Source organism: Aethina tumida, chromosome 7, assembly GCF_024364675.1.
Source record: "Aethina tumida isolate Nest 87 chromosome 7, icAetTumi1.1, whole genome shotgun sequence".
NCBI lineage: Eukaryota > Metazoa > Arthropoda > Insecta > Coleoptera > Nitidulidae > Aethina > Aethina tumida.
The window spans coordinates 8,955,055-8,983,030 of record NC_065441.1 but is presented as its reverse complement, the minus strand read 5'-3'; the positions used below and the strand labels follow the sequence as shown (position 1 = coordinate 8,983,030).

At 28.4% G+C, this 27,976-nt stretch overlaps 4 protein-coding genes across 5 annotated transcripts in view; 2 read left to right on the top strand and 2 right to left on the bottom strand.

The window, feature by feature from the left end:
* Window positions 1-80: 80 nt before the first annotated feature.
* On the bottom strand, window positions 81-7,316 carry LOC109597711 (tRNA pseudouridine synthase Pus10). 2 transcript variants are annotated; one of them, XM_049970259.1, is made up of 7 exons: window positions 7,220-7,316; window positions 1,753-1,981; window positions 1,564-1,697; window positions 1,187-1,470; window positions 946-1,135; window positions 643-889; window positions 81-582 (listed from the first exon to the last, which is right to left on the bottom strand). In XM_049970259.1, exons 2-7 carry the CDS (start codon window positions 1,802-1,804, stop codon window positions 356-358), a joined length of 1,134 nt encoding a protein of 377 aa, XP_049826216.1. In that variant the 5' UTR covers window positions 1,805-1,981; window positions 7,220-7,316; the 3' UTR covers window positions 81-355. The 2 variants fall into 2 exon arrangements, with proteins under 2 accessions (XP_049826216.1, XP_049826215.1); XM_049970258.1 differs by lacking the exon at window positions 7,220-7,316 and adding an exon at window positions 2,031-2,283.
* Window positions 2,543-3,589, top strand: LOC109597710 (splicing factor 3A subunit 2). The gene is made up of 2 exons (XM_020013457.2): window positions 2,543-3,010; window positions 3,136-3,589. The coding sequence occupies exons 1-2, from the start codon at window positions 2,593-2,595 to the stop codon at window positions 3,528-3,530; spliced, it is 813 nt and encodes a 270-aa protein (XP_019869016.1). The 5' UTR covers window positions 2,543-2,592; the 3' UTR covers window positions 3,531-3,589.
* On the top strand, window positions 5,299-8,763 carry LOC109597709 (serpin B13). Its single transcript, XM_020013456.2, has 4 exons — window positions 5,299-5,457; window positions 6,407-6,692; window positions 7,246-7,711; window positions 7,772-8,763. The coding sequence occupies exons 1-4, from the start codon at window positions 5,455-5,457 to the stop codon at window positions 8,703-8,705; spliced, it is 1,689 nt and encodes a 562-aa protein (XP_019869015.2). The 5' UTR covers window positions 5,299-5,454; the 3' UTR covers window positions 8,706-8,763.
* A 327-nt stretch (window positions 8,764-9,090) lies between these two features.
* The window catches only part of LOC109597676 (neuropeptides capa receptor), a 46,557-nt gene continuing 27,671 nt past the window's right edge, over window positions 9,091-27,976 (bottom strand). Inside the window, exons 2-6 of the mRNA XM_020013424.2 lie at window positions 25,688-25,976; window positions 18,517-18,607; window positions 16,634-16,850; window positions 13,072-13,294; window positions 9,091-10,293 (exon numbers count right to left, since the gene is read on the bottom strand). Coding sequence (XP_019868983.2) covers window positions 9,854-10,293; window positions 13,072-13,294; window positions 16,634-16,850; window positions 18,517-18,607; window positions 25,688-25,970 — 1,254 coding nt within the window. The 5' untranslated portion in view covers window positions 25,971-25,976 and the 3' untranslated portion in view covers window positions 9,091-9,853. The remainder of the gene's footprint in view (window positions 10,294-13,071; window positions 13,295-16,633; window positions 16,851-18,516; window positions 18,608-25,687; window positions 25,977-27,976) is intronic.

Here is a 27,976-nt window from a genome sequence, read left to right as displayed (position 1 = left end):
TATAGTAATATAATTCATAATAAATATATATCTAAATGTTCATCTTTGTATTACTGCAGGATTAATAAATAAAATGCAAATTAAGTGAGTTATTCATCATTATACAAAATTCTTATTAAAACGAGAATAAGAACACAATAACAATTTTCTGTAACTTTTTATTACCATAAAATGATAATTTTAATGTAAATAATAAATAAGTTTTTATGTACACTCTGAGAAAAATATTAATGATATTAACCCATTTAAAATGGAAACTTAATAATTAATCAAATATAAAATAAACATTATATCATATACACAAAAAATGAATTTTTTATAAAATTAACATTTTCTTATTAAATAGAATTCTAAATCAATCTTCCGTGTAGGAAGATTGTGCTTCGTTTTCTAATGGTTCATCATCATAAGACGGGATTTCCCCTTCCAGATCAAGCAAATCCCTATGCGTTATTACCACATTAAAACCTCCAATTATAGTACTAATGCTTGGAGTCGTTCGACCAAGGTCTCCATGAAACAATTCATCTACGTAAGTACCTGCGTCCACTTTCAGCAACATTTTAAACTTGCAATTTTCTCCTGAAAAACTTAAGTGTATATACCCAAATCAAGGATATTGAAATTGAAAAATAAAAATACCTTCAATGGGTTCCGCTTTTAGTAAACGTACGTAACGTGTTCTCGTTAGAAGAGGACGGTATTTTAAAGCACTGATCGGGGTTTTCTGAGTTATTAACATTGGCACTTTCTCACCTTCTCTGTTCAAACATGCAATGCATTGGGCAACATTTGGTGCATCTGTCCACACTATCAAATCGTACTTTCTGCAACCCATTTTCTCAAATTCTGAAAGAAGTTGGACGCTCTTGAAAACCGTGTTTGATAACTAAAAGTTTTAGTGTTTGTAAAAATATATATACTGGTGTGCTTAAAAATTACTACCCTAAATATGCGACAGTCCTCAACCAGATTACACAAATGTTCAATTTGATCCAGCTGTGTGTGGGTCAAACCTCTTAAAGGAATATTGTGATTTGTAATAGCCACAAAGAATGGTTTACCATTCTCTAAAATTCTATCGAATGCACCGTCTTTACCGCAGAACGATACCTTTATATTTTCCTTAGGCGTTCTGAAACACCACTTAATTTACAAATAGGTTTAATGTAACCACATAACTTACCGCATTACAGTACTTATTGCCTTAATTACTATTTGCTCAATACTATTTGGATGGTGGTCCTGAAATATTTTCTTTGTATACCTATTATAACGACCGCAAATGTATATGGGTGCATATAGTAGTAAATATTCTTCTAAATAAACTGATTTTTCTGGAGTATCTGGAGGCACACCAAAGTGCTTTTTCATGGTGTAATTGTCAATTTTTGGTAAGTATTGTCTAAATTCTCTAACATGCATTGCACTTATATGTTTTTCACTGAGTTGTGGCATCTTCAATACCTCCTAAAATTCATTCATATCAATTTATTGATTCAGTTAAAATTAAACTCGAAAATAATTTTGTTTATGTTGTATTGTATTATGCTTTACTACCACCTGCGTGTCATCAGCATATTGAAAAACAATTTTCAGTGTAACGTGGGTATTTCTAGTAGGATTTATATCATATTTTTTCAACTCATTCTTTATTTCATCCATCAAATATTGGGATACACCAGGAAATTCTATTTCTGAAAATGAATACAATATTTCATATGTATATGTTTGTTGTGGGAAAATATATACCTTCATAGTATCCTGGGTATTTTTCTGGCAACATTATATGAAAACATTTCATCCTTAATAACAGAGACTTAGGAAAGTGACATGTTAAGATAACTTTATTCAACTTTCGTTGTTTCAGGTCCTCTACAATTGTAGGAATAGATTCCTTAATTGTATGAAAAATATCTAAACAACATCTGCATGGGCAATATTTCGCTTTTTTGTTAATTTTTTCATGCAAACCATCAATCTAAAATTGAATTAATTAAAGTTATGTAATGTAATGCACGTAAACTTACATAATCTTCTACAAAATTTGGATCACGAAATTGGCGTAAATAAAAACGAATACATTTTTTACAAGTATTTAAATTTAATAATTTATTAATTATAACTGAATCGATATATTTTATTTCGTCTTCATTCTCCTCTTCTAAAGCACTAAATGACATTATGTAAAATTTAAATTGTTCGTTATTTATTTAATTTTGTTAATTCAATTATTAAAATAAGTAACTAATTAAATTTATAATTGCTTTTGTTGATAAAAATTCTAGGTTATGATAGGTTTCTATGGTTATGATACATAAAAAACTTATGATAAGTGTTGCCAACATATAATACTAGTTTTGTTGGTTTAAGAAAATTTTAATGTAAATTGATAATATATTGTAATTTTGTGATCTTGCTTTCACATTTTCAAAATAAAAAAATATTATTATATGTATTACAATTAAAAAATATTTAATGGAAATAAATAATTGTATATATATATATTTTATGTTGGCTATCTTTGAGAGAATTTTTAGGTTATGTTTGGTATTTAGGTTGTGAATTTTGTTTGTGTTACGTTAGTAAAACATGGACTTCCAAAATCGTCCCGGCGGTAAAACCGGCGGTGGCGGGGTGGCATCATGGTCGGAAACGAACAGGGACCGCCGCGAACGTCTCAGGCAATTGGCCTTGGAAACCATCGACTTACAAAAGGACCCGTACTTTATGAAAAACCATCTAGGATCGTACGAGTGTAAACTATGTCTGACTTTGCACAACAACGAGGGTAGTTATTTGGCCCATACTCAAGGCAAAAAGCATCAGGCCAATTTGGCCAGGAGGGCCGCCAAAGAGGCTAAGGATGCACCCACCCTTATACAGCCTGAGAAGCCCAGAGTTGAGCCCAAGAAGTTCGTCAAGATTGGACGACCTGGCTACAGGGTCACTAAACAGAGGGACACTGAGACTGGGCAACAGAGCTTACTATTTCAAATTGATTATCCAGGTATTGTCAATTTTAGCAGTTTGAATATCCAGCCTAAATTGAGTACTTCGAAGAATAGTATTTTATTATTTACATTCCTTGATTCATATTTAAATATATTTAATAAATTGTGTGATTTGTTTCAGAAATTGGAGACACTGTTATTCCAAGACACCGATTCATGTCAGCATATGAACAGAAAATCGAACCACCAGATCGCAAATGGCAGTACCTGTTGTTCGCCGCAGAACCGTACGAAACGATCGGTTTCAAAGTGCCGAGCCGCGAGGTAGAGAAGACCGACAACAAATTCTGGACGCACTGGAACCGCGACACGAAACAGTTCTTCCTGCAATTTGCGTTCAAGAACGAGTCGAAGAAACCGACGACGATTGTGGCAAGGCCGGGCCATATTATATCGGGAGTGCCGCCGCCACCGATGTTGCCGGTACCTCCGCCACCGAGGCCGCCGATGTTCAATCCCATTCCGCCCCCACCTCCATTGTTGGGGCAGGTTATGCCTGTACCACCACCACACTAATTTTAGGACTCTCAGTATGCTTTGTATTGTACTTTTCATTAATAAATTTCTTAAGAATGTGCCGTCCGATCTTATTTCTACCCACTTGTTAATGTTAATATAATCAAAAAACTGCATTTCGTCCATCATGTTAAATATTGATATTATTTGTAAAAGGACACAAATAAATCATTTGGAAAAGTTCTTTGTTAATCATCAGCAATGTTTTGCGTCAGCTTTCATTGAGTTGCATACTATATTTGTTTACACTTAGTTAAAATTCATTTTACGTGTGCGTCGCAATTCAGGGAATTCCAGCTATGACAATGTTCGTTCCTCTGATTATTCATTTCCATTAAAAAGAGCATGTAACTGGACAATTCTAATGGAATTTCCTAAATAGACTCTTGGGAGATTCGGTACTTTTTTACTATTTATTTTTAGTGCTTATTGAAATAAACAATTTAAACCGGAAAGTCCTGTGGCATTCTAAATTGGTTGTTTTTTGGAAATAACGTTAATCAATTTGTTGTTGTATTTGCATAGTTTTATAATATTTAATTATATAAATTTCCAATCAAAGCTTTTATTTTTTTATTGAATATCCTTATACATGATTTGTGCATGTGTATCACGTTTTGGTTATTACAATAATAATATGCACAACCTTCGAATTCTTAGCGATTTTCTTGATGTAATTGTCAGTGCGGTTGTCTGGATCCCTGGCAAAAACCTTAAACCTACACATAATATTTCAACAAATTTAATGTTGAAGGCGACTAAAATCGTCATGTTAGTATTAGGTCAAGTTTATGATCTCAGTTTCTACATTTTAATGTTTTTGAGTACTTTAATGTGATTATAAAGAACAGGTTTTGTTAAATTATTTCATGATGCTAATATGATGACGTTCGCTCAAATAATAGCTTAAACTTATGATATTAAAAGGATATTTTGTGGCTAAATGTTAGATATTCATCACATTTTTTAACTGGCCTACTATTGTTTGAGAAAAATAAATATTAATTCACACAACAAATTACATTTTATTAATTCATCTTGTCGTGGTCCTGAGGCTCAGTACCACTCCACAAGCCAGTGGCAGTGGAAAGCTAACAGATCCAACTGCAGTCCAATCTTTTCCCAGGAAGATCTCCGATCTTCCTCGATTGGTTTTGTTCTTTCCGAACCAGTTGATAGCGGGGCTGGTATCTTTGCCTGCCTTGCAGCCTCGCATATATGTCTTGTCATTCCTACATGAATTTTCATGAGTCTGACATATTTGGACATGATCTTCGGATCGGTACCCGGAGGGGGGTTTTTAAAATATCCCTCTTTGTTCCAAAAAAAAATTAGAAAAAAATCATTTTACAAATAAAGTAACGCACAAAACTTTCACCCGTACCACCAAAAATAAAAATATCTTAATGTCTTTGTTCTTTAATTCATTGTTGAATGAATAAACGACGCAAATTTCTTTGTGTCTCTTATCAATGCAATTTTGTCGAGGTGATTCAACTAATTGTGTCGGTACTTTTTTAATTGATATGTTGTTTTGTGTACAATTGAATCAGTCAATTTAAACAGATAATTAACACGCAAATATAATTTGACACGGGTTAGTTTTACTTAGTGACATTGACCCTAATTCTGCGGATGACTCTGAAGTTCCCGATTGCGTCTGCGAGAACAAAAAAATTATTCCGGAGTAAAATGTAATCGATAAATCGTAATGTGGAATTAGGAGTAATCATGTTTTATTTAAATTAAAACAAAAGTGGGGATTCAGAGAAGGTCGTCGGGTTGCACATGGTTCTGTTCGTTCAAATGGTGTAGACTAGTTGTAGTGGTTCGATTATGTTGTCGGAATAGTTTTAATATTTTTCGCGGGTTTTGTGTTAAATGACTTGATTTCTTTGAATATTTTTGGATAATTGTCACCGCTATGGTATGTATGTATTTTAGAAAGTGAAGAATCTAAAAGATGACCTAACGGTTAAAATTTGTGAATTAATTAATTTAATTTGCATGTCAGAAATTATATATCTATTTTTATAGATGGAAACCTAATTATAAGATATTTGTGTGCAAATATTTTGCAGCGTATTATTTTCAATTTTATTTAAATACTATTTTTCCAAAAAAATATTGGACTGATCATTGCATTTAAATATTTCTGATTATTTTATTAATTTAAAATCAAACTTTTTCAATGTATTTTGGTAATTAATTGGTATAGACGACTAAGATGTATTTTCCATTCTATAAATATATAATCTTTTAATTTCATTGTTTCAAAATATAATTAATGGAAAATTTTATTTAAATATTAATTTAATCTTAACTAAAGATTTTTAAAATAAAACAATAATAAAGTTTGTTTGGTTGCAAAGTATAATTAAATTTGTTGTTGATGTTTTCAAATATTTTGTAGCAAAATGTTATTACTAATATTGTAATAAATAATATTATGATTCTTGTTTTATTTTTATTGTAAAAACAGTTCTCAGATTATAGAAAAAGATCCTCTTAAATAACTAAAATACAACTAGACCCGAGCAACATTAACAAACAGAATTTGTGCATAACATTTTATATAAAACTTGTAAACATGCATGTGTACAAGTTAGCCTTGTTACCTTGGTAAATTTTTGATTTGTGTTTTGATTTAATTGTTGCGACATATTTTGAATTTACAAAAACAATTACAACATAAGTCTATCAGTTTGAAATGTTCAGTTTCCTGGTTATTTTCCTGCTTCCTGTCGAACTACAACATGATTACATTGAATAAACTTTTTACTTTAGATAATAATCGGAAGTTAAATAACAGTGTTAGTTTTATATAATTTAGTTTGTACTATGTTAAAAAAAACTAATGTAGCATTTTGTTACAGATGGATTTCAAGTTACGATTGTTTATTTGTCTTGTGACATTATCATTAGCAAAATGCAATCAGTTCTATTTTCCGGACAATATGCCTAAGGCACCCTTGTTAAATTCATCGCAACCGATTGTTCCAGACCTTACTGCCATTAAAGGTAGTCCCGAATATGAAACTGTCATCGACAGGATTATTTCGGAGGGAATTGCTAAAACCACTTTGGCGATCAACAGGGTCATTTTGGAAACTTCTCGGTCGAATTATGATAATATTGTGTTTGCCCCTGTCAGTATATCAGGTAAGATCTTTATAGTATTGATTTATTAAGACCTTTCAGAGCCGTTTATTTCTAACTTTTTTTATTACAAATATTTGATAACTTTATATAGGGTATGTCTTATATCTACTGATCCTTCACCTTTTTATCATTCGACTTTGTTTACTACTTAAGACAAATATACAACTAAATAAAATTGGAAACTAGTACTTATAAATATTTATACAACTAGAATATTCATATTAATGCATCAGGCAATAATTCAAGGTTGAGCTGCAGATATTAAACGTTTGGTAACAGTTTTTAAAATAATGATGCATTGAAAGTGTTTGCGTATTACTTAGTAATAAAATATACTTTACATCTGTTCCTTATATACTTTTTGTCATCTCTATTTTATTTTTATTTTAAATTTAATTTTTTATGCAAAGTGCATCAACATTTGTTTAGAATAAATATGTATTACGGGGCCGATGTTACATGAATGCTAATGTTAATATCCAAACGTTACTACCACGGAATCCTTAAAATTTCCTAACTTCTTTTACCTTTAAAACACAGACGTTGATTTCAGCTGCGCTGGCGTTGGTGTTGTTGGGATCCAACGGCAAAACTTACGACGAGATCATATCTTTGATGGGCCTAGCAACCGGAATGGAAGATCTGAAGTCCAAATCCCTGGTGGTGCACACACAATTCGGTCGAATGATCCGGAAGGTGGAGAGGACGTCCGGATTCGATATGGGATCTGAGGTGTTGTTCGCCTCATCCATTTTTGTCCAGGACAATTTCCCCATCCGTTCCCTGTACAAACAAACCGCTGAGGATTTGTACGAATGCGAAGTGCTGAATGTGGACTTTGAGAGGAACATTGGGATTGCGGAGAAGCAAATAAATGCGTGGGTGTCTGACAGAACGCACGGAAAAATTACGGATATAGTGCAAAACACTTTGTCGTCGTCGACTAAAGTCGTTATCGTAAGTGCCATGTATTTTAAAGCTGCTTGGGAGAGGCCGTTTTTCCCTGGAACAACCCACAAGTGAGTTTTTTTTTATATATTTAATTATGAAAATCTTGAGACGTGATTTATTTATTTCAGACATCCTTTCTATACTAATGGCCAGAATTCTAAAGCCACTATTGATGTAGAACTAATGGCGAACGGTGGTTTCTTCCCTTATTTTAATGACGAAATTTTAAATTGTGAAGTAATGGGATTACCTTATAAAGGCAACAAGACTGTTATGTATGTGGTAAAACCTGTCGACTCCAATATGCAAATTTTGAGGGAACTAGAATTGAAAATGACAGCAGCTGATTTGAACCGGTTAGCTGACAGTACTGAGCTTAGAGATATGGTTACGTTATTTCCAAAGATGAAGATCGAAAGTACTTTAGATTTGACTAAACCTTTGTACGCATTAGGAGTGAAATCATTGTTTAATGCTTCTGAATCAAACTTGGCTTTGTTATCACCAGGGACGTCCGAAGATGTTTTGCCAGCTTTGGCAAACCAAAAACTAAATGTGCCAATAGAAAATGTTAAAAATCCACTTGCAGTTGATCAAAGATACTCCGGTGATAACGACGTACTAATTTTCAGCAGGATTGGACAACCAAAGAATTGCACCCAAGCAATTGATCCTAATAGTCCAGTAAACGTGTGCCAGGACAAAACCGATATCACTGAGCCACTAAACAGACCATGGAAGAAAATCAACAGACGGATACAACAAAAAGTTGAGACTTTAGATTCCTTAAGAGAATTAATTAACACAGAATCAACTGATAATCGTTATAAAAATCCAGGACTTTATGCAGATAAAGTAATTCATAAAGTTTACATGGACATCACTGAGACTGGCACTGAAGCTGCAGCCGCAACTGGAATAAGCTTAACTAGGAGCGGTAACAGAGTGGCGTTCCGGGTAGATGTGCCGTTTTTCTTTTTCATCAGACACGAGGAAACAAAACAATTACTCTTTTGGGGATCAGTTAATGCACCAGTTCCTAATTTTAAGAGACAAGATTAGAATGTTTTAAGTGATTTTATTTATGTAATATAGTTTTAATAAAATGTTTTTATAAGGATGTAGCAAGCTGGTTGTTACCACGATCTAGAGATTTTTGGAAGGATATAACGGAAAAATTCATATTTAAAAAAATGATTTTATTTTGCACGACACAACATGATCACAGTTATTCCCTAACAAACTACATTGTTAACATTTATTTTACATTTAGATTTTTAATACATTTTGCATCTTTTCAAAAAGATGAAATACATATAATAACCCAATTTATCTTTCTACTATTTCAATAAAGATTTGGGAATCGCCATTTCTAGGTTTTGGTTTATAAATTACTTTACTCTTTAATTCTGTAACATTCTTCTTATGCAACAATATTTCCTTCATGGTGTAGAGTATTGGATTTAAAATCGTAGAGAAGTAATAGAAAAATCCCGTGATGATAAACATCCACGTATTTATTTCAAAATAGTAGGGCATACCAGTCATATAGTAACACAGTCGTTGTAGATGAAACGGCGCCCAAGAGGTGATAAACCCGATCACTATAAAAACTGTAATAAAAAAAGATTTTTTTAATATATTTTCTTAAAATTATATCAGTACGCCGCATGATAAAAATATTAATATAAAATTATAGGTTTATAAAATAAACACAGTTAGAACGTACATTTACTTAAACATATTGTTTAAACCTAATACATATATCACAGATAACACTTAACATTTAACATGGAGTGATACATATTCTTATAATTTATTTTAATTTACTTATTGAAGTATTTACAAACAATTTAAAATTCAGCCTTATATTTTATATATTTACAGAATTTTGAGATTTATTTATATAATTAATTATGTATTTTTTGTGACTTTAATCTCTAAATTTACTTTGTAGGAATGTTAAATTCAATTTATCCCATACTGAGTATTCAAAAATAATGGTAGTTTTGAAAAGAGTATGTTGAGGAGGAAATGGAGGAAATAATATGTTATTTCTTATAACATATTACATAAAATGTTTATATAAGTATATCTTATTCATTATAATATAGACAAGAAGTATGTTGATTACTTGCTTTGAATATGAATAATTCTAAATATATATTTCACATCAACTTAATTATCATATTAATTAACATTTATAAAATTTATATTGATGTTTCTAAACTGATGCGAGTATCACCATTCTTGATGTTCTTATTCCTCTTGTAAATAATTTTTTTTTTATTTCTTGATGGTGGAGTATTAACCATTTCTTTCTTTACCAACTGTTCAGTATCATCAGTTTTCTGACTCTGTCGGTTGGATCTGGTGTCTCTCACCACAGTCGTCGTTTGTGACGTTGTAATGAACGTCCTTTGTGGCTTCTTCCGGAGAATGACCTCCTTAAAAGCGTTCCTCATTTTTACCGACATTAAATTGTAAAGTATGGGATTCAGAGTTGAAGAAAAATAGTAAAAGATGCCCGTTATGATGAATATCCAAGTGTTTATTTCTTCATAATATGGATGGTCTTGCATGTAGATGTAGACCAATCTTTGGGCATGGAACGGCGCCCAGGAGAAGAAAAAACCGATTACGACGTAGGCTGAAACACAAAAATATCTATAAATCATCAAGATATTGATTTATTTTAAGTTTGAAATGAATTTGATTTTATTGTTGCTTTGTTAATGGGGAGTTTCGGACTTTGAAGTTCTGAAATTTTTACTAGTTTAACCCAGTTGATTTGTCGACTGTCATAATTTGCAGTGTTGCATAATAGACATTGATCCAACATTTTATCAGAACTCCATAGAAGGATGTATCTGCAATACAACATATTAATGTTTTGGTTGCTTCATGCGACAATAAATAGGGGTAACGATTCCTTACACTGTAAAGTACGTGCAATGCTTAAGACGAAATGAAAAATGAAAGCATAAAAGATGATGGCCAACATTGTCAGTATTTAAGTATCTAAAGATCATACAGTATTTAAATAATATAACGTTTTAAATAATTTAAAATATCCGAACCATTAGGAAATTGCATAAAATTAAAAAAAATGTATTAATCAATCAGTAAAATAATATTAACAATGAGAATGAAGAATAAAAAATATCTATAAATTTAAAAAAAAAATATGAAGAATGTTAAGAATAAGGAACACACATATATATTTTAAAAATATTACTTACAAGTCAAGACTAATTAAATCCAACTAAACTCATAAAAGGAACTTTATAATTTTACGAAATAAACTAGTAATTATTTTTACCCACAACGTTTAACTATAACAAATGTTGTATAAATTGTATGTATTGTGTTTTGTAAATTGTGATATGTATTACACATAAATAAATTGTAATTGACATTCAAATTCAATAAACCTAGTTAAATTGAATTTCCTATTGTGGAAAATTCATATTTAGTAGATACACGATTCATTTTTAATGATGGTAATTTTAATAATATTAATTGGTCTATATTTATGTGGTTATTAACTTTATCTCTGTTTAGACATTAAAAAATGTGTGTTCGAAGAAGAAAAAACGCCACTTTGTTTTTATTTGTTTCATGTTTATAAATAATATATAAATATTTATCGTATTTTTGTATTCCTTTTGTATCACATCTATAAATGTGTATGGATTACTAAAAAGAAAACTACAAATTTCATATCTGATACATCCGAGAATCGTGAAATAATTTATGCATGACAATATGGAAGTGAACAATGTGGAACAAATGAAAAATGATTTTTTACCTACAAAAAACAAGAGTGAAATATAATTCAAAAGATTGAAAATGAATAAATAAAGTTTGAATTCATTTTCAAATCACGTTTTGATTAACACAGTTCGAAATTATATATTTTAACATTAACATAATTAACAAAGAGCAAAATTAATTTGTTATAATTTATTTTCAACAAGTCAGCGACCATTTAATAGTTGCACAATTGAGTTACGAGCTGTACAACTTTAGACAGCATCATCAGCAAATGAAAATAAAGTTGAAACTTCAAAGGGAAGTTTAATGGAGAATTCAATTGCCTTTTGTAGTTGCGACTGAAAAACTGAACATGGCAACAAGTTGCAAGCCAATCATTTAATTTTGCTTGAACTCCCCATACTTTAATTAACCAATTCTGTTGATCGGATTGGATATCTCTTTTTTATGAAAATATTACGGATAAAATGTTCATAAATGTATCATTTTTTTGGAGAAATTGGAAGTTGGAGTTTCTTATAAATTATATTTTTTTAAAATTGTATTTAATTAAAGTTTTATACAATGTATTGAATATTAAATTAGCAAATTGTTTTGTTAATTTATGTAGAAAATTATGTAGTTTCAATTAATTATTCAATTTTAATTTGATTATGAAGAGTACAATTTAATATGCTTTTACACAAAGAAAACTAATTAGTTTTAGAAAATTTAAATTTCAACGTTTCAGTTGTATATTTTCTATTATAATTAAATTTCAATATTAACCAATTTATTTTTACTCAAATAATCTTTTTAAATTTTGTCAATTTTCAATATTAAAGATAAATAATACTAAATTGTCCAATTTATACAATTTAATTATATCCACTAACAACACTACTTTTTAAAACCATGTTTTGTTAATTTATATAGGTTTTAAGTTTTTCAAGGTATTTAATATGCTTTTACACAAGGAAAACTAATTAGTTATGCAGTATTTAAATTATTAAAGATTTTTATACTATGTAGTTTGTCTATTGTTGATAAAATGAAAATAAAGTTATAATAACGTCTAATTTTACATCTCTAATTAAATTTCAATATACATTTAAATTTATATATGGACTAATTTATTTTCACTCGAATAATAAATAAGTTCAAAAGATAATTTGAAGATATGTCAAAGCATGTGATGTGTTAAAGTTCAGAGATTTAAAACGGGATTTAGATCGTGTCAGTGAATTCATTTAAAAATGGTATGTAAAGAGAAACAAGGATAATGTTTTTTTTGGATATTTTTTATAATTGATGTAGGTGGATGTTCGTGTTATTTTTAACTTAGCTCTTTGATAATTGAGTGTCATTATCAATATTATTTCTGATTTGTAACATTTATTTATTCTATGTGTGTTAATGTTAGCTTTGTTAAAAAAAAAGTAAAACTATAAAAACTATTTCTGAATGATAATTCACAGATATTTCTAATATAATTTATAAGAATAAATATGATATTAATGTTATTCTTTTGATACAAAAGAAATATCCCATCTCGAATAAAACAAAAAAAGTTGTTACAAAATCCAACATCCTCATTAAGTTATAAATTTATTTACCTAAATTAATCGAAAATGTTTTCAAAAGAAAGAAATGCAACTATCGAGAAACTTACTTAACATCCTTATGACGTTCTTGTTCACTTGTAGCCTTCTGTTCGTCCTATGTACCGATCCTTTCAGTTCTTTTCCTAAGGTTTTCCTCGCAGTTCTGTGTATCTTTAATCCCATTCTTACGTATAGGACACATATTATTATCAACGGTACAATGAAGAACGTAAACGTGCTGATCTCGCACAAATATTTCGGACCGTTTAACATTCCGCAGAAGGCCGACTCCTGCAAATTGAAATATTATCCCCATCAGTTTCTAATGGCCAATTTACATGAGAAGACGACGACACATTGTAATTGAGTTGCGAATAAATTTTCTCAATACAGTTGCAAAATCGGGTTTCCAACTTATATATCGATGGCACGTATGTGAAGGAGAAGCGAGTCGAAAAGTACGAATCGAATACGTTTGTCGTCCAGCTGCTGCGTTTTAAAGAAGCGACAACTGAATTTGGGCGGTGATGCGGGGACACAATAGGACTGTAATACCACATCGCAGTGCGGGCCTCCAATAGAAACTTTAATGTGTGTTTGTCGGAAGCCTGCCACGGTCTGGAATTTTAGTTAATGAGGCAGTAGCACTTAAAATTACATATTATCATGAAGTTTTTAAATATTAAAATGGGGTTAAAATTTCTCAGTTATTACATCTTGCTTTATTGACATATTATGCAAGACTCAACAAAGAGGGCAAGGTTGAGTAATATTGCCATGTGCAAGTTTTCAATTGTTTTTTTCGTGCAGGAGAACTAGTTTATGGCAGGATTTTTCTAATTTAAAGTTTTGTTAATTGTATTGTGTTTAATCATTTTATAAATTGAATAAATTATAATTTTAATATTCTATTTTTATCTCAATTTAATAGCACCAGTTTACAATAAACATATAGAAACTTTCTATATCTACAATAAATTGTCAGTCAGAATAATATATTTCTTAGAAAGGTGAGTCAATTATGCATCCAACGATAATTGTTTTATTTGAAAGTAGAAATTCGAATTGTCTTTTTTGGTATGTCTTAGAATAAATAAGAATCATGAATAACAAATGCCTTGTACATTTATAACAATGCTTTCTGACGTAATTGGACATTTGTATTGTTCCAAAAACTTGTTAACTACGAAATGTTCCTAAGTAAACTGCCTTTAATCATTCATTCTCGCCATACAATGTACTGATTTGAAGACAATTTTAATTCTCTATGTTTAAGTTTAATGTGTCTCAGAAGAAGTGGAATCATACACAACACCCTACAACTAAACTTTTGGATAATATCCAAAATTTATTTTCTGGGAAGCAAATAATATTTAATTATACCAAACATAAAATTAGCACACAGTTTATACTCTTTTCTTATTATTTCTGTCAAAATATTCTCATTTTATATTTGATCCTGATCTGTTAAAACTTGAAATGTTTGTAATTGAATAAGCTATCAAGGAGGTACTAGGAGTTATTTATTATTAAAAAAATTAGCCAAAAGGGCCACCACTGAAAGCATAATTTACACACCTTTCTAATAAAATATTATATTCATGTTAGTGATTATACTAAAAAAGTAAGAAAAAAAGTGTAAATTTGTGTAATTTTTGTTAGTTTTCAGGTGAAATTGTAAAATTGTGTAAAAACTAATAATGACTTTGTCTATTTTAGTTGAGATGTTTAATATACAAATAAAATCTAACATATGAACATATATAAATGAATTTTTGACAGGCACCATTTTTCCTCATTGCATAAAAGAAACATTACAAAATTGATTTTGAAATCTATTCAATTAGCTTTGGTGTGAATTTAAATGCCCGTGGATGATTTATTTCGTTTGATGTAAAAAAGCTGGGCTTATTTTTTTTCCGTGTTGTTATTGTTGTTCTGTTTGCGAGTGGAAAGTCGGTGACAAAAGTTGGCAGTGATATATTGATGTATTTCAAATTTCACAGTTTACTTTAAAGAGCTTACCATTTAAAAGTTAAAATGCTTCGCAGGTGAATTGTTTGAGAGCTTTTATAAAAATACACATAAAATTGAGCAACACAAAAAGTATCATCAATTATTATATAATTTCTGCGGACACAACAAATTTAGACATAATTAAAATGACAAGGTATATGCACAAGTTTTTATGAAACTATTTTATTATTTTTAAGTATTAGACATTTAAAAGAACTATGTTAAAACTGAGTTATGATATTTTATGTGTTTCTATAACAAACAACAAAAGTACGTTTTTAATTAATATAAATTAAATTAAATAATTATTATGTTTTTCCAATTTTTAATAATTTGGATTTTATTATTCATTTTAATTAATGTTAACTCTAATTACTGACTGTTTTCATATTTAATTATTTCTTATTATAAATACTGGACACAAATTTAATACAATATTTATGTTAAATGAAATTTTTTTGGGTTTTATGCGTAATAATGTTAAAATTATTTATTTATTAATAATATTATTTTATCATTTTACACTTATAAATAAATATATATTAACAATACTTTTGTGAGATGAAAATTCACTGTTATTATTTAAAATACATAATAAAATATGTCGTAATTAAATGAAATTTCATTTTATATTTGCCATAACATTAATATTAATTATTTATTGCAAAAATAAGATGTATTAACATTAATTTTTAGATAACTAAAAGTCCATTGAATTTTATTGTTATTTTGAACAGAGACTAAAATTCACAATGTTCCTTGTTAATATATACGAATTACTTAAATTTATTATTATATTATTTAATGAGATGCATAAAACCTTTTCATATTTCATTATAATATTCTCTTCATAAAATGCCTTTTATGATATAAACGCTTTATTCATGAAAATTAAAATAAACCACACAGAAAACAAAGCCAAAGGTATTTGTTAGAACTTTTACCGGACAGGTTAAGTATAAGCTGGCAGGATTATAGATAGCAGGGGCAGATGTTAAGCACATTAATTTTATATATAATTTTATATATAATATTTATATTTTTTTTTATTTTTCAGTCCATACTCTGTTTGCTATTATCTAGGACTGTAAACATAAACAAGTTAATATCATATTTAAATAAAAATATTAAACAACTTAATTAATTAAAATAGTAATAATAATAACCAAATAACCAAATATGAAAAATAAATTTCTCTCCGGTTTATTTCAAATTTTGTAAAATTTAGGAAAAAGTCAATTACCATATATTTTACAAATTCAGCTAATAGAAAATTTTAAATATAATTTAAAAATATAAAGAATTAAAATTAAAAAAATCAAACAATTTTTAAAAAATTTTCAAATAATTTATACTTAAATTTTTTAGAAAACAAAGTAATAAAATCAATTTTTAAAAATTTTTTGACACATAATTTATTATTAATAATAATTTTATATTTTTATATTGTAATTAAAATATTATATTAAAATAAAATTGTTTTATTGTTACAAGTTTGTAAACAAATTTCAAATATTAATTTTAATTTTTTAATCTTTAAATTAATTATTATTTTTTTAATGTCTAATTGTAATTAATAATTTAAAATAAACCAATTAATTAGATCAATATTACCTGAATTTTTCTGTTTGAGTTTGGATAGTAAATCATGTCCACTGTTGTGTAATGGGCAAAGGGTAGAGCGGCCAGGAAGCAGACGACCCACATCACGGCGATTATCTTGGCGGCCCGTTGAAATCCGCTCATCTTATGCAAATAGAGAGGATAGCAGATGGCCAAGTACCGTTCCGTCGAGAAGGCGACTATTGTCAATACAGACACGTAAGAGGCCCTGCAAATTAACAAGCCAAATTACTGGTTTCATTAGGACATGGGTCGACATGAAATTACTTGCAAGAATGTCATTTCATGTGCGAAACTTTTAAGATATTATTGTAATTGCGTAAATTACTTTCATAATAAAATTGATTACAAATTTCTTAATTTGTCATTAATCAATTTCTTAAAGAAGTTAACACATTGCTTGTGATTAATAATTAATTATCAAAGTTAGAAAGATAAATTTAATTAAAGGGTTTTAATCAATCATTTACCTACCTAATTTGACGTATTTAGGTTAGTTTTATAAGAAAATTATTAATAGTTAAATGGGGTATTTATAATTAAATAAGAATTGTTTACTGATAGTACATCTCATTTTTAATTAAAATAGTTAAAATTAATAAATATTTAACTAACGTACAAACATATCATTGTTGAATTGTTGAAATAATTATAAATACCCTTTGTTAACAGAAGTAAATATAAATTTTGTTTGTGTTTAATGTTAAATTAAAATATTCAATATAATTTAAAATTTGTTAAGATTTCACATAAACAGGTTATTAAGAATTTTCCAATTCTTTTTAAGGAATTGTTGTTTAAAATATTAATAAAATAAATCCCAGCGAATTCATTTACTATTAAACGATTTAATTAAAAACTGACCTCTCATGCAGAAACATAAGGGTAAATAAACTGTATTTTGTTCAGTCCCTCTAACTGGGTAAATACGATCAATCTTGAAGTAGAACAATTTAAGGCCTGGCTTTGTACATTTTCAATTAAGTTAATGTATTTGGTGGTGGGAACAATGGTCACGACTTGATCTGAGAAGATGATAGTGTGTATTTTAGAGGTAAAATATTTGAAAGAACTGTGGTGTTACAATTAAGCAGTTACAAGAGTTCAAAAGTAAATTATAAAATATCAGTTATATATTGTATATAGGAAAATATGATATTAAATAACGCACCTATCATTCATGAAATAATTCACCGCCTAACAGGGTTGTATCAACATTAGCACGTATATGAAACATTTTGATGGAACTATTATCAAACATACAAACTTTTATCATGAAATCAGATTGAATAATCAAAGGCATGGAATTCCACAATGGTGGTCACTGGAAAAAATGGGAGAAGCTCAATAGTTTAACTAGCGCTCTGTATCACACTATTTTAATGAATATGCTTAAAAAATATATGAATACAGCATACAAACCAACATTTTTAAAACCTCAATTAACAGAACTCTAATTACTAATTGCGCCGCTGGCTGCATTTCAAATAATATTTCCCGGTTGTATTGGCTTTCTATTGTATCATTTGGCTTCAACCATATCACAACAATTCTTTTATCATGGTGCCATGACGACAACACGAATGGTCGACATTGATAGGAAAAAAATTGATTAATTAATAGTAATATATCTTATTATTTTCGACCATTGTTGAAGGTGTTTTATTTATTTTAATCGAATATAACATGTAAACATGGAAAGTATTTGGATTTTGTCACAATCACATCAGAGAGTAAACAAAGTTAAATAAACTGGCAACACGTAATAAGAACAAGAGAATTAAAGAAACTTTTTTCATTCACCCACGAAACTTTCCGTACGGTTGAAGAAAAAGGAAGAGTCAGAATATAAACATTCAATATTATCCACTTACATTTCAGACACAAGTGCCCGACTTTTGCAGAAAAACTCGCCGAGATTCCAAGGATACATGTGCCAATAGCTAGCGACATCGTTGGGCAAGCCTGAAAAAACGTCATATTTTTATCACTATTGAAATGCTTAAAATGTTCAGTCAAAACCCTTAAGCAAAAAGATTTATTGACCGAAGACCGAGTTAAGTTGTCTATTAATATTGATATTAATGTCCGGACAAATCCGTGTGTAATGTTTTAGCATCTCACGTGGGAATTTCATCTCACCTGGAAGTCTTAAGCCTTGCTTTAAAATGCATTAAAAATCAGTAAGAAAACGTTTTTTGTTGTCGGGACGTTGTTAAAGTGAAAGATTGCCAAAAAAATTCAAAAAGTGGATTAAATCTTTTTAAATTGAATTTATATACGTGAGTGACAATGGTCTGATTATTATTATTATTTTTTCTTAAATAGCAGCAACTAATTTATATTTCACGACATAGCACTTAAGACTTAAAAGCACTATTAGGACTTGGGCCAAAATGGTGTTAATCAATAAATAGCTAATTAACTTAATGTAGCAATTAATTAATTCATTAAAGAAAAAAGTACTAAGCAAAAAAATTTATCTACTCTTAAATAATTGTTAATTATATTTTAAATTTTGTATACATTCGTAAAACACCGAGTGTTTCTAAGACAAATGTTATTTATCCAATTTACTTTAATTTTAAGTTTTTGAAATTTTTATTTAATATTTTAAAGTTAATAAACTGCTTTTAATGTTTTCAAAATTATATTATATCTTATAAGTATTAAATATTATTTATTAAATAATTATTAAAAATATTTTGAAATTTTTATTTGAAATGTTAAAACTAATAAACTTTATACGATTTAAGATTTCGGGTTTATAACCTATTAATAACAAATTATTTTGAATATTTATTGTTTCTTTATAATAATAATTATTAATAATTTGTCGTTTTAATCAAGTATTTAATTTATTTAATATAACTAATTAATACGTTAAAAAATAATTCTTTATTATTAATTTAATTTTCTTTTTAATATTATGAAATGCGTTCACACTTAAGAAAGAATTTAAAAACAAAAATTCATCCTAGAACCTTAAAATATTCAGTAACTTTTAATGCATTTTATCTAAACTTTTTGTGAAATGTAAAAAAAACAGGATGCGGTAAAGTAAATATTTCTTTTCTAACTTCATGGATCATTAAAATTTTGCAAATATCCAGAATAACTTGATATTACGTATTGATTGTCATCCTGTTCCTAACAAAAGAATATTTTAAATTGGATTCGAATCCATAGCAAAGTACACGATTTAAAACCATGCTCCAATAAATCACTTTAATCTTAGTAAATGACAACAAAATTTTTAGTTAAAAAATATTTATAATATACAAACATCTACAGTTGTATATTATAAATAAGGTCTAAATAGAAAAGTTTAAATCTAACATTTGAAATGAAATTATTGAAAAAGTGAATATTAAATATGAGACAGAGAAAGTAACATAAATAAATGAATAAATCATCAACAAAATGCTAAAAGTATCAGATTTTGATCTCCATTACCATTGTATGTAATAAAAAATGTAATCTATAAAAGTAATTCATTACAAATAAACTGCATTATTTAATCATTCATTAGTTTCGGCAACGAATTTTCCATTAATGAAAATCAAATACCGTTGAAACTTTGATGTACCCTTTTTATTATCGAAACTCGTTTTAAAAAAATTAAATAAACTGTGTAAACTTACGATTTATTTACTCAAAAACAATTTTCATTTAAATATTTGGTATATAGAACAAAATGATCAAACCTGTAATCTAAACTATGCAAATTCAATTAGTTCTTTCGCAAATTTGATTGGAAAACAAGTTATTTTGAAATAAACGTTCGTCTTTTGTTGTTAAATATTTTTGAGGTCAATTCCTGAATCAGGGAGGGACAGACAACGTAAAATAAGACAGACATGTTCTACATACATCACAATTTACGACCAAAAGAATTATGCATGAGAAGAACCATAATCAGTACGTTTTATGTGAAGGGTGGTCCTCAACTGACAAGATATAATAAGAACAAGAAGTTTGTTGAAAAGAAAAACTCCACACATCAACAATCAATATTCTGGCGCGCTCAAAATTAACCTCACATACCAGTCTACTTTTATTTTGCACCTCAAAAGGAATTACAGCTAAACCCGTAGTTTTAATGAGGAACTTTTGAAACTGAAACGGTCTGACATTTAGACATGTTAGTAAATCTCTTTGCGTTAACAGATAAACATTAATTTAGATTTTCCGTCTACTATTTTAATTAGATTTACGGAATTAAATTCAATTTTAAAATATGCACGAGTAGTTTTCAAAATAAAGAAATGCTGTGACCCATGAATGTGTTTTCTGCAGTCACAGTTACAGTTAATTCAAACATTAGTTTTGAAAATAATTAATTAGATTTGACGTTGTGTTGCATCATATTTTTACACCATAGAAAAACAGATTTTAACAGGAATTAAAATAATAAACAAGTATTAATTAATATTAAGCAGTTAATTCACATTGTTCCATTTACTTTTCCCATTATAATTTTGCATCTGAAAGTTTAAATTTTACAAATTACCCCAGTAAATATGCCCTTGCATATCAGCAAGATAAAGGACTTTTTATTATCCGCCTTCAGAGGAGTCTTTAATAACATTCTGTTCTATTCGCCGCGCAATAAAAGTTTTCATCCATACAAAAAATTGGAGACGCAAATGAATGAACAAACTTGTAAATATTGCAGGCTTTTAGACGAACACTTTGCATGCCTGAAGGCGGATATTAAAATTTAATATGTAATAACATTGCCGAGGTGAGTGCCATTACTGAATTTGCTGAGAAAATACCTTTATAAATTGGTGAAAACTGTGACTTCTACATGAAACTAATAATGAGCCTTACTTCTAAATTTAATCTAATTATTTCCCAAAAAATAATTCTGTGCATTTCTGATCTCCTTAAAATTTGGAGATTACATGTGAAATGTCGGAAAATAAAATATGAAAAAAACGTAAAATGTATTCACGAGTCTGAACTCTTATTATGTCTTTGTGAAAGATATTTATTTCTTAAATCTGAATGAACCCCAGGATGTTATTATAAGCTATGGAAATATAGTTTAAAGTAAGGATAGGTTATATAATTTCGTTTGTTTAAGAAAAATTTGTATGTGGGAAACTTTGAACTGTCTCCTAGTGTCCTTTGATGTTATCGAAATATCAGCGGATTTCGTAGTTTGGGTAATTAGCCAGAATATGGGCAATTGTTAAGGTCTTAACATAGTCGGAATAAGATGCTACGTCGACTTCCTTCAACAAGTAATTGATCCCATCACATCATAAGACACGATTCCCAAATGTGTGCCATTTAAATAATCGTTTTAAATACTGCAGTTGTTTAACAATTTCAACAATACACGAAGAATATTCTCTGAATAACTAACGCATAAAAAATTTGTTCATAATTTGCCGTTTCAGTGATTTTTCGGTCATTTGAACATTATGTAATTTGGACATTTCGGAATGTTAGTAAATCTGAGTTTCATCTGAGTGTTAAGTTTGATGTGAACGAATTATTTATAATTTATTTCAGTTGAGAAAAATTGGAATTAAATCCAGATAAGTCCAGATAAATTTTCGTTTTAATGATTTTTTTTCAGGATTTTGGTAATTTTTCACAATTTCTGTAATAATTTATTCTCTAAATTTGTTAAAAATCGTTAAAGAGAACTTTTTAAATCACTTAAATTTCTCCAATTCCACAACTTTCCTAACATAGAAAAAATTTATGGTTTTTTTTTCGTCGTTTTGTCATTTGGTCATAAGGTACACACCTGTTTATCAATTTGTAATTTTGGAAAACACACAAAAATCATACTATAATTTTTTTATTTTATAAAAAAATTTAAAAATGTAAAAATTTGTATAGTTTTTATATAATTTAAATATGTAAGTTTTATTTTGCTAAAATTCTATTAAATTAATTATTATTAAAATATTATATAGTTATAAAAAAAGGCTTCTTCTAGTTCTATTTTTATGCCTTAAATATTTTTCAAATATTAATAACTACCTAATTAAACCCACTGATAAACAATTGTATTGCCGTATTGTTATTGTTAAACATACAAGTTGCTTTATATATGAACGATAGTTCATATCAATTAAGATGACATTATGAAGAACTATTTAAACTGTGTTTATGGTCACATTTTGTTTTAAAACTTCGTTGAAAACACAAAAGTTTTCGCTCTGTACGTTTCATTTTAAAATACGTGCAAATTGAATTTTCAAATAAATTACCAAACTAATATCTAATGCAATATCAAATGCAATATGACTCAATTTTAGTATGAATCAAAACATAATTTTGACGTTTTTTAAAATTTATTTTCAACCATAGTATGGATTCCATACCCACTCAATATTCACATTACATAGTCGTGCAACTCACTTTACATTTTTCCCTGTGAATTTCAAATTGAACACGATATTTTTTTGCGAATTCTTGTGTGGATATTAAAGAAAAAAATTGGAGATTATCCTGTTGAGGATTGCCAGTTAACAACATTGCGACCCGTCTACATGTGTAGACATCCATCCGCTGAAAATTGAACGGGTGCATTTACAAATTTTCTATATACAAAGTATAACTGTATCCAATTTATTGACTTATAAGAATCGAAATAATTTATAACGGTCAAACCAGCGTTCGTTTAAGTATACTTAATGGTAAAAGTAAATTATAATTTAGCTGTTCATAAGAATCAATTATGAAATTGTAATTAAACACATTACGAAATGTTGGAACATCAATCAATTTGAAAAATGCCTTTGAAATACTGATTAAAAGATGTTGGAGATTTTACTTGTAATTTCCTTTTTTCCATATGCTTATCGACTATAGCCTGATTTAATTTACCCATAAAGAATTTTACAACCATACGAATATCTATTGAACAAAATCATCTCATTTCCTTCACGCGATTTTATGTTTAATTAAATTTTTTGAATAAACTGATTAAAGATTTGGATAATCTGACCTACACGTGTAGAATTAATAATTTATTAATATAAAATTATTTAACATCTACACAAGGAATAAAATTAGATACTGAATAAAAAATATAAAATATTAAACATTAAACATATTAATAAATTGCTATAATTATGGCCACTACTGCATGTTAAGGCTTGTCTATTTGTTTAATGTACAAATTATGCTACAAGTTTTTCCGTGTTAAGTTTTATGTGAACGAATCTAGATAAATGGGTAAATTTTATTAATTTTCGTTTATTAAAAGCGTCTTTCAGATCATAAAGTCAAGATAAATTTAATCTGGTACTTTAATTTATTACGGCATTTTACTTTTACCTTTAAAATTAATACGTCCGTAATTAGTTGAGTTTGAATCTTCCATTCAAAATATTTAATCTAAATGATTAAAGTTAATGTTGACAAATAATGTTTACTTATTTTCTCTTTTCGTATGTTATTAATCGAAATTTACTTCATAATATTGAGTATTTAGTTATTTAAGCATTTTCATTTATTTTTCACAAATGAATATAAAAAATTAAATTTTCTAATTTCAAACATTTTTAAAACTACTCTCCGAGTGACAAATTTTATTTTTTTTTACAAATTTGGAACAAAATGTTTTCTATAAATTACAATAGAAACCAATTTCTGATGAGAAATATTCTTTTATTATTAAAAATATATTTAACTTTCAGTTAATAAATATTTAAATAAAATCAGATATAAAAATTATTAAACATTTTATTTCAATTTATAAATTTTATAGTGAGAAATTTTAGTTTTAAAAATTAATGACAAAATGTTTTTTCTATGAATCATAATGAAAAAAATATATACGTTATCTCTCATATGTAAAGCAACTTTAAAAATTTCATTTGTCTTGATTGTCAGTTATGCAATATGTTTGATAACAACAATACGGCAATATAATTATCTATTGTTGTGGGTTTAGTTAGGTATTTGAAAAAAAAAATTGAGGGTCAAAGGTAGAGCAATTATATAATAAAACAACCTTACATACATTTAGCCTTCCTTTATTTAAAATCTAGTAGCGTATCTATTATTTTTAATAACTTTTTTTATTGATTTCAGTAGCTTTTCTATACATCGTTTAATATTTTTTTCTTTCCACTTTTTGCATAGATTTTCCGATCAATTTCATACCAAAGGTTTTCAATTGTATTGAAGTATGGGCTTTGTGCTGGCTAAGATATTACACGTACTTCTTGAGAAGCAAACAATTCTTTATCTAACATAGACATATTTCGGATCTTTATCATGCTGGAAGGTCCACCTTAAACTTATGTTTAAGGTTCTCCAGAATGTCACGAAAAACAAAACGATCCATTATCCTCCACCAAACTGCACAGTAGGTCTAGTAAACTTATACCTTTCATTGATTGGTTTAGAGACCAGCTTCTTTAAGTCTTTACGCTACTCACCAACACATTAACTTCATTTATTTCATGATTTATATGGAATGCGTTGGAAATTGTCCTCGAAATTGATTTGTTTAAATTTAAATCGACTGAAATTCTATTCTGCTTTTCACCATTCCGGAACTTTTCTATTCTATTTTTTAATTTATATCGTTAAATGTACACCTCTAGGCATTTTTAGCTTAATTTGTTGATTTACATATATGAGCATAATATTTTTAGTTCAAATATAATATTACCTCACAATAAATAATTTTTAACTTTAACATTTCGATTTTAATTAATAAAAAAATTATTATTCAGCATTTTTGAATTTGTAATAAAAATTATTTCATGTTTTACTATATAAATTTAAATGTATTAAATTATTTTAATGGCTGCTATTTCAATATCTAAATACAGATAGACTGCGGATAAAGTTGAATTGAAACAACACATTCTGTTTCGTTCAAAGCAGATGCGTGAGCGTGCACCGCTCATTAATTTGATTAAATTAATTTTATTCACGATAAATAACTTAACACAACAATTATTGAACAGAAATTATTAACGTACCTCAAATTACTTAGTCCAAAAAAAACGATACGTAAAGGAATGTCATTGAAGGATAAAAGGGTGTGTATATATTTACCAAAGACCAGCAGCAACAAATCCGAAATAGCCAAGTTGAAGAGATAATAATTCGTAGCGGTGTGCAGTGAGGAGTGCTTGGCGATTACAATGCACACGCAGATGTTCCCTAGAAATCCGGTGACGAAGATGAAGCAATTGATAATGGTAATCGGTAGAGCCATATAGAGCGGTTGACGTTGTAGACCGCGATAGCACTCGACATAGGCCCAGACGTCGAAGTCATCGGAGTCGTTGATTGTGACATTGGTCTTGTGACAAATGGAATCCGTGATGTTCTCCATGATTATCTGTAAAATAATGGTCCATTTTTAACTTTTAGAAAAAAAATCTAATGAATGTAGATCCTAAACGTCATTAATTTTGATTTACTGGTTTTCAGAGAATTATCTTTTCTTATAATATCTTTGATACAACTGTATTCTCAATTCAAACTCTCAGGGAAGAATATCGTGCTATGAATGAACATTTTCTTCAGTTTAGAGTATACCATAGAGGATGGGAGCTGTTCCTAGTACAAAAGGTGACCAACATTCTTAATTTAATTAATTTTTTTTTATTTATTTCTCATGGTATTTGGTGATATTAATTGTAATACTAGTTTATATGTTTAATTTATGCAAAAATCTATTAAAACTTATTTTCAATATTACGGTCTATGTATGCAGTGAATTTCAAAAGTAATTAAAATATTTAATGGGGAGATTCTTGAATTCATTTTAAGAAAAAACTTCTAATGAATGTAGATCCAAAATGTCATAAATATTGATTTACAAGTTTCCAAAGGATTATCTTTTTTTGTAATATATATGATAAAATTCTATACTCCATTCAAACCAGTTACTGAGTAACATGGACAAATTTAGTTACATAATAAGAGTGTTATCGATTAATAAAATTGATAGAAACTCGATTTTCTATAAAAAACAAATAAATTAATTAATCCGATTCGCCTGAAACAATCATTGTATTAATTTTAATGATGTTAATTTCAATGGCTAGAAAACATCGATTATTAAATCATAACAATGGATCTACATGAATTGTTCAGTAATATCCAAACAAACTGTCGAAATATTCACATGTTAATGAGGACGAGCGGTAATCCTACTTTCATAGAATCCACTTCTGTTATTATAATACTTTATTAACCTGTTCGTTAATAAGTGGTGTTATGTATAAATCAAACTTAACTTGCAAATTAATAATTTTGATTGCAGACTATTGTCTTCGGCCTTGATTCAATTACACGGTGTACTGAAGATGAATGTGCCATTTATCTCTCAACACGACACGTCCGGAATAATAATTTATATAATGAACCGCGAACAGAACGGAGAACTGATTCCTATTTTTACTTATACGATAAGATTACGCAAATGTGGTTGGTCATTGTAACCATAACCGAGGTTTGAAACTTGCCGTTAAATTGAAACTAGTTAGCGTAAATTTAATTAGTTAGTTTGCGTTGGACGTATTGCCGGTGAATCAAATTGTCATTTATGTCGGCGTGACAATAAACAATTGTTTCGCGTCTGCATTAAATCATTGACAGAGCTGCGTTTCGTTTTCAATAGAAATTGCCGCCAATTAACGTTTCGCGGTATTTATTGTCTTTGCGACTTAATGACGTTTTTAGTTGGCGTAACGAAATTCTCGTTTGGGACTTTATTTGATTTTAACTGTGGCAGAAGCCAATAACAGTAAAGTTTTCAGTGTTTTCCGGGAACATTTATGGGTACGTTAACCGGAAGAATTTTTCATTTGTGGCTCAACAACGCAATTTCCGCAATTTGAAAATCGATGGATTAATATAAGGGGAAAATGAAGTATTCGGATATATCTTTATTACAATGACGCAATTAGTAACTTAATATGGATAATACGCACATTATTAATGGATATCGGTGTTAATTGAAACAATGTTTGTGGTGACGCAAGTATACAATCTCCACCTGAATTTAAAAATTCAAATAATGGTGAGATACAATATTAGGTACTGTAAAAATGTAATTCATGTTTTTAATAACATAACATTTCTTAAAATAAATTACATTTGTTCAATTTTTCAATGAAGTGATTTTTAAACATGTCACACAAGGATTTTTGCACGAGATACTGCTTAATTTTTTTGTTAGTATAGACTCCAGGACACTAATTTTTGACTCAAATAGTTTAAATACAAAGTACAAAAAAATAATAAATAGCATTATTAGAAAGACTACAAAAAAGCTTTCAAATATTTGCTTGTGTATTTCCATTCTAATGTTTATGTTATTAATTTAAGAAA

What these genes read in the sequence shown, in the direction of transcription:
- LOC109597711 (XM_049970258.1), bottom strand. Translation starts at nt 2,183, where the DNA reads ATGTCATTTAGTGCTTTAGAAGAGGAGAATGAAGACGAAATAAAATAT. An exon ending in CAAATTTTGTAGAAGATTAT is followed by an intron (nt 1,982 to 2,030) that starts GTAAGTTTACGT and finishes ATTCAATTTTAG; the next exon opens with ATTGATGGTTTGCATGAAAA. An exon ending in AGGACTGTCGCATATTTAGG is followed by an intron (nt 890 to 945) that starts GTAGTAATTTTT and finishes TAAAACTTTTAG; the next exon opens with TTATCAAACACGGTTTTCAA.
- LOC109597710 (XM_020013457.2), top strand. Translation starts at nt 2,593, where the DNA reads ATGGACTTCCAAAATCGTCCCGGCGGTAAAACCGGCGGTGGCGGGGTG. An exon ending in ATTTCAAATTGATTATCCAG is followed by an intron (nt 3,011 to 3,135) that starts GTATTGTCAATT and finishes GATTTGTTTCAG; the next exon opens with AAATTGGAGACACTGTTATT.
- LOC109597709 (XM_020013456.2), top strand. An exon ending in TGCCCCTGTCAGTATATCAG is followed by an intron (nt 6,693 to 7,245) that starts GTAAGATCTTTA and finishes CGTTGATTTCAG; the next exon opens with CTGCGCTGGCGTTGGTGTTG. An exon ending in TTCCCTGGAACAACCCACAA is followed by an intron (nt 7,712 to 7,771) that starts GTGAGTTTTTTT and finishes TATTTATTTCAG; the next exon opens with ACATCCTTTCTATACTAATG.